Consider the following 7401-nt stretch of genomic DNA (forward strand, 5'->3'; position numbering starts at 1 on the left):
CAGGTCATCGATCTTCTAGTCTAGCTTGAAGGTAGCTGGGGGTAGGAACTAGAAGATCTTAAGGTCCTTTCCAACCCTAACCATTCTATGAATCTATGAAATGCCAGTATAGCTTCTAGCCCTTTTTTTTTCCTTTTTTTCCCAGATCTTTACTCAAATGATGTATGGATTGTAATCCTGGAAATGTATTCTCTCATCACTGGGTAACGATTAGGGATCTGTAGCATGGGAATTCTTCCCCCCTGCTGAAGTCATATCCTAAGTTGGGAAACGCCAAGGCAGCTAATTCTGTACTTTCTGGTTCTCAGTATTGCCTGCCGTATTTTCTAGAAACAGTGAAGTATATGTGAGTAAAAATAATAATAGTTACTCAGCTAGCTGTATCCCTAGGAGGGTAAGAAGGCATGTATGCACATGCAGTGCTTCAGTTAGAACAACACTAAACGTCTGAAAATTAATGTATCATGCAATATAAGAAACAACCTTGGCAGGGACAGTTACAGCTTCTTGTACACCTCTGTCCATGTTGGCAGTAGCAACCACTGCTAAGTGACACTGTCCTTCATCTGAGGCCAGACCTCATCAGTGAAATATGGATTCTGAGTCTAAGAACATGCAACAGAGGGAGAGAGTGGGTCTGCTTCCTTAGCTTTAAGTAATTGAAGTGTTTAAATGGCAGTAAGGATGTGGCATAGCCAGAAACAGAACCCAGGGATGCTCTCTTTCAGGCATGTGATGAAACTGTTTTGTGCTGCTGCCCAGTGGCAAAAGGCCAGAGGAGACTGTAAGAAGCAGCCTGGGTGATCCAGAGGGGCAGGCAGGAGCAGAGGGCACCACAAGAGAGGAGGCTGGGAGTACGTGATGTGGGAAGGGTTTGCAGTTACGGCATCAACCAGGTGTCTGGGGGAAAAGAGAAAATGAAGAGAAAGCCAGGAGAAGAATTGTGTTGGAAAGGTACTGCTAGTTACAATAAAAAGTAAAAAAAGAAACCTAAGTAGGAAAAGGGGCGTACTGTACTCCTGCAACTATCCAGGCATTAAGTGACAGGTACATTTCTATAGTATGAAGCACCATAGACTTTGTTAATACTGTATCATATCCAACTCTTTTTCCTTACTTGCTGCATGTGCTGTATGGGTAAAGCTAGCCAGGCTTTCCATTTCCAGTGTAACAGGACTTCAGACACAGTGCTTTGGGTGACTTTACACTCGGTGTTGGTGATCATCATTGCTTTGCCATAAATAAAAGTATTAGGGGGAAGCAAATGAAAAACTTTTGATAAATCTTCTTTTTCTAAAGTGCTTGTAGATCAGAAAGTGGTTTCAAACTGCATGGCCAAATCAGTTCACCTGGTACTGAAATGCAGCCAGCCATGAGAGGAAATGTGAGTGATGGTGACTGCAGGGCTGGCCTGGTGCAGAACCCAGGGACAGCCACTGCTGGGCCTGGCTGCTGCTGCTCAGCCTCAGTTTTTAAACATGCCATTCAGCCTTTGTTGCTTGGATAGCCTGTCTTTCAACAGTCAAAACCACCTTCTTGGGCTGGGAGGCTATAAAGTAAAAGTACGGAAGGCATAGAAGGATACAAAGGATATGGAGTAAGGTTGGACTCTGGAGTACACACATGGCCTTGCTATTGGCCGGGCCTGCAGATGGGAGCAGCCCTGGTGGCACCTATCAGACTGGGATGGGAGGAACCTCCTGGATCTGAGTCTGCACCAAATACAGCCCTCATGGGTGGGGTGGAGGAATTCCCTGGGACAGAAACCCTCCAGCTCCACTCTCTGTAAGAAACAATACTAGTTACAGCAAGCAGAAGAAAGTTTTACCCAAATTACAGATCCTGCTTTGTAGAGCAGCCAGCTTCCCAAAAATCTATGAAATCTGAGGACATCTGAAACTGTGGTGCTGGGAGTTGAAATCTGCTGTATTAGCAAATCCTTAGCAGATAAGACTAATGCTCTCCACAAATGAGGCATTAAATGGTGATGTATTTTTAAACTTGCAAAGACTTCTGAATACTTCTGAATACTGTGAGCAGTAATTTTTGCATTCTAACTGGTTTGACTCCTTGCTTTCCCTAGGGGAAATGGAAGAGTTAGAAACCCTGTGGCTGACTGGTATCTGCCACAACGAGAAGAACGAAGTCATGAGCAGCCAGCTGGACATCGACAACATGGCAGGAGTGTTTTACATGCTTGCAGCAGCCATGGCACTCAGTTTAATAACTTTTGTCTGGGAGCACTTATTTTACTGGAAACTTAGATTCTGCTTCACTGGAGTCTGCTCAGATAGGCCGGGATTGTTGTTCTCAATCAGCAGGGTTAGTATTGCCTTAGTTTTCCCCCTTCAGGCAACAGACAGAATAAAAGCTACCTCCCTAAAACATTGTCTTTCCTTTTATTCCTATTTGGACATTTGAAATACATGTTAGAGCATCAATGTGATGCTCTGGAGTTGTCAATAGGCTTAGGATATACTCGCACTCCATGGGAAGCTTTTTCTCCATTAGATTATTCTAGGGTATGAGTTATCATACGCCAGGATAATCAGTAATCATATGCTGAAAACAAATACATGCAGGGGAAGTTCTGATGAAGAAATGGTAGAGCTGCTCAGATGCAGGACATGGATTTATTTCCCTGAAAAAAATCCAACTGCTGAATTGGTGTCAGATAACAGCTCTCCTTTTTGTGCATTTCTTAAATAAGTGGATTTTAAGTGATACAAATATACTGGGATATTTTTATGAGCTTTTCTTGATAGCAAATTTGAATAAACCATATGAGGTCAAACGCAAGTGTCATTTATGTTTGGTTAGACACTTTCTTAGTGTCTAACCAATGATGAATGATAACTTTACCAAACCCGAAGTGGATTTATATATCCAAATAACTGATACCTGTTGTAAAATAAGGGAAGTATGTGCTTGTTCTTATATTTTTAACAAATTAGTTGGGTTTTGTCTTTTTTTTAACAAAGTACTTTCATTACGTAATTGATTTTGCTGGATTTTTTATATAGCTGAGGAGAATTGAAAATGGTACTTAAATGCCTAATTGCTTTAAAATGTGCCGAAATTACCCTGTTGAATAAATTGGACTGTATTGGAAGTGCATTAAAAATACTCTGCTCTACCCTCTTAGGCATTGTCTAGAAAAGCATATACACTTTTACCTCCACATCTTACATTTGAACTTTATACTTTTGGCCTTTCACATAAGAAATTCTCCTAATCAATGCAGGGGTGTAGAGGGATGGGGGGAAGTACTCATTTCAAAGGCAAATGTCTTGAGAGTTGCAAGTGCACAGGGTTGGAAATGTCAATCGAGCTCACAGGAGTGACCCAAGAGGTTGGGATTAAAAGATGGCTTCAGCCTTTTGCTCAAAATGAACTCAAATTCAGGCTTTAGAGCTGGGTTGGTGGAAACCTTTTTATTTCAGTGACAGTGAAGAGTATCGTAACTTCCAAGGAATTAGCCTCACTGCAGGCTTTTCTAGAGGGGTAGCTTAATCACTGGTTTAAAGTAGTAATGTTTCCATTACTGAAAGTTAGTTACATTTTGTGATGAGACCAGGGAACCTTTTGGGGTCCCTTCCAATCCTGTTTTCTGGAATAAGTAGGGGAGGCCAACACTGGCCACTGGTTTGTGAAATACTGGCAGTCTTTTCTCCTTTACAGTTCCAACAGATATGGCAGAAATTATTCTTTCATATCAGTGTAAGTAAATGCTGAAAGGATAGATATGTACTTTAATCTTTCCAGTCATTAGATAAGTAATGTTTAATCTTTGTTATTGCTAATTAAAAATAGAATGGAAATATTTTAAATGTACACCTAGTGATTCTATTTGTTTTGAATTACTCATATTACAGGGTATTTACAGCTGCATTCATGGAGTACACATTGAAGAAAAGAAGAAGTCTCCTGACTTTTCTTTGACTAATTCCCAAACCAACATGTTAAAACTACTGCGAACAGCGAAAAATATGACCAATATGAACCCTTCAAGAATTAACTCCCCCAAAAGAACAGCTGATTTTATTCAGAGGGGTTCCTTGATTATGGACATGGTCATGGATAAGGGAAACTTGATGTTTTCTGATAACAGATCCTTTCAGACAAAGGACAACTTTTTTGGTGACAACATAAGTGAACTGCAGACACTTCCTGGCAATCGACACAAGGACAATCTTAACAACTATGTTTTCCAAGGTCAGCATCCTCTCACGCTGAACGAATCCAATCCAAATACAGTAGAGGTTGCAGTAACAGCAGAAGCAAAAGCAAACTCCAGACCTAGGCAGCTTTGGAGGAAATCTGTTGAATCTTTACGTCAAGAATCTGTACGTCAGAGCCAAGGTTCCCAGAGGGAAGACGCGTCTGATGAAAACAGGCAGCTTTCAGTGAAAAGCCAAAGATACCTCCCAGAAGAGATCATTCATTCAGATGTATCAGAGACATCAAGCCGAGCTACTTGCCATATGGAACCTGAAAACAACAACAAGCACCACAAAACCAAGGACAATTTTAAAAAGAGGACAGCAGCATCAAAATACCCAAAAGACTGTAGTGAAGTGGAACTGACATATCTGAAAACCAAACAGAGCTCTCCACGGGATAAAATCTACACAATTGATGCTGACAAGGAGCCAGGATTCCGCTTGGACACACCTCAGTACATCGAAAACATTGTCCTTCCAGAAACTATAGAGCTTCCAGATGTTTATCAAGATCACAATGACAACTACAGGAAAGCAGAACTTGCTAACAGGACTCCCTCGCATAATGAAGACAGTCTTCCAAATAATGACCAGTATAAACTTTACGCAAAGCACTACACTTTAAAAGATAAAAATGCTTCCCTAGTTGACATGAACGATAGATACAGACAGAATTCCACCCACTGCAGGAGCTGTCTTTCCAATTTGCCCACTTATGCAGGACACTATTCGAGCAGATCTCCTTATAAATGTGATGCGTGCTTGAGGATGGGGAACCTCTATGATATTGAAGAAGATCAGATGCTGCAGGATACAACAAACTTATCACTTCCTGAAGAAATATATCAGCATAGTTGGTCACAAAACAATGCCCTGCAATATCATAAAAAAAACAAGCTGAGGATTAGCAGGCAACATTCTTTTGATAATATTGCTGATAAGTCCAGGGAAATTGATTTTGGAAGACGTTCTCGTAGTATAAGCTTGAAAGAAAGAGAGAAATTTCTACAAAGTAGTCCATATGCAAGCATGTTTAGTGTTCCCTCAAGCAAACTGTGGAGCAACAAGGCCTCACTTTTAACTCATGCTCTGGAGGACAGTAAGCGGAGCAAGTCCCTGTATCCTGTTCACTCAGATGATAATCCCTTTCTGCACTCGTATCGTGATGACCAGCACTTATCTCTTAGGCGAAGTCCAGCTGATTTTTATAAACATTCATTACCAACGAGAGGAAGAAATGATAATTATTTAAGGTCATCCATAAAATCTACAGCATCTTACTGTTCCAGGGATGGTCGGATCCATAATGACATGTACATTTCAGAGCATGTTTTGCCTTATGTTGCAAATAGGAATAGCTTGTACGCAACTCCAAGGGTTTTAAATTCCTGTAGCAATAGACGTGTGTATAAGAAAAGGCCTAGCCTTGAATCAGATGTTTAAATTTTCCATGAACACTTTATTTATAGGGGAAAAATAGTTGCCACCATCTTAGAGGGAGAATTTATCCTTTAACAGTATCCTGCTATGGTAAATGATAACCTAAACCTCTCCCTTTCCCAATGTACTTCTGTACATGAATAAGTAAACTAGTATGCTCTTACCTATCCTTTTAAAATGTCTTGTTGAAAAGGATTAAAAAAATAGCCATTTATGTATGCTTTATATATAAATGGCAAGCTCTACTGAAATAGCCCCAATATATGTTGGCAACTATGCTGTTTTGTATCTAATTTTACTATTTTGGTTATTATTCTAATTTATGTTGCTAAGTATCATTCAATGTATTTTTGTCCTTAGCAATGTTTAATGATTTTCTAGTACTGGATAAGCAATATGGTATGCATGTAGTATGACACAGACAAAAAGAATTAGGAATGCATTTGCACAGAGTCAAAAATAAGGCTCTAAAAGAGACCAGAAAGCTAGACTTTCAAAATATATTTTAGCTTCATAATCATTTTCAAAGCCAAATAATAATATATATTAAAAAAAGAACCAAACCCCAGGACCTTAATAAATAAAGTGCAGTGTGTTAGCACAAAATTAGTATGCTCATTCTAGACTGACAGAAAATAAATGGGGAGGCGGCAGGCCCCAACATGTGAACTGCTGTGAACCAAAAGGAAGCCCCATGGATATCGGTTAATGTTAATGTACAAATGCTCTTCTTCTATTGCACATGCACTTACCATTGCAAACTAAGTTCATTGAAAAGTCTGCAGTCATCTTGTCAGAAATTTCACAGCTGCCTAATCCAGAGTATATATTTTTAGATACCACTATATGGCACTTCCTAAGGAGCTGTGGACTTTATTAGTAACCTTGAGGCCTCATGTGTACCTAAGTTTGCATTTACCCCTTCCTGGTGATTACTCAGGGCTGTATAGTATTTCTTTTATTCCTTCTCTTCCCAAATCAAATCCCAACCCACTGTAGTTCTTTGTTCATAGTGTATTAGTTAGTGCCATCTAATTAATTGTATGTTAATAGTATTAAAGCTGTTAATACGGTATCAAACACCAACAGCCATATAGTTAGTGTGATCAGTGAGGAGCACAATACCATTTATTTGCACACACAGTGAAGGATGAACACATTCTGAGGGACTTCTTTCTTCCAGAATATTGGTCATATTTGCTGAACATCAGACCATGTTTTCTAACCTCTCTGACCTAGTCTGTTATATAGATTGAATATATGCACACATAACTACAGAGAAGCATCTTTATTATCACCTACTGGTATGCAGAGATATTCACATAACAGGGGTGCATTGTTGTATGACTTCTAGTAAAGATCTGTCAGATTATTTCACAAGCGAATTGTTATCTACACATCCCTTCTTACCCCTACTGGAAAAAAAACCTACTAGATTTTTTAACCATAAGGGAGTGTGGAAGGGAAGAGAGGAAGTCTTTCATGAGTAGAGTGTACAGCTGTACATTTGATTTAAGCTAAAGAAGGAAATCTAATTGTTCATATACTTAAATACTGACAGCATTCAACAGGCGGTGCTCTCTCATACTCACTACTCTGAGATTTGCTTTAGGTTTTTGTGTAGATTATTCAAGCATTATTCCCTACGTTTCACTGAAGAACAGTGTGCAGGGAAACCATTACCACTGTGTATTGGAAAATGCGAACATTACCCTAACTTTTCTCTCAACTGACACTC

The 7401-nt window shown here is 39.6% G+C and overlaps 1 protein-coding gene across 1 annotated transcript in view; it reads left to right on the top strand.

Moving 5' to 3' along the window:
• GRIN2A (glutamate receptor, ionotropic, N-methyl D-aspartate 2A) overlaps positions 1-5666 on the top strand; it is a gene marked incomplete at its 5' end in the record, with an annotated part of 76435 nt that extends 70769 nt beyond the window's left edge. Inside the window, 2 exons of the mRNA XM_010014752.1 lie at positions 2084-2322; positions 3876-5666. Coding sequence (XP_010013054.1) covers positions 2084-2322; positions 3876-5666 — 2030 coding nt within the window. The remainder of the gene's footprint in view (positions 1-2083; positions 2323-3875) is intronic.
• Between the last annotated feature and the right edge of the window lie 1735 nt (positions 5667-7401).

The sequence above is a fragment of the Nestor notabilis genome, unplaced genomic scaffold, assembly GCF_000696875.1.
Source record: "Nestor notabilis isolate BGI_N333 unplaced genomic scaffold, ASM69687v1 scaffold12695, whole genome shotgun sequence".
In the NCBI taxonomy this organism is placed as follows: Eukaryota; Metazoa; Chordata; class Aves; order Psittaciformes; family Psittacidae; genus Nestor; species Nestor notabilis.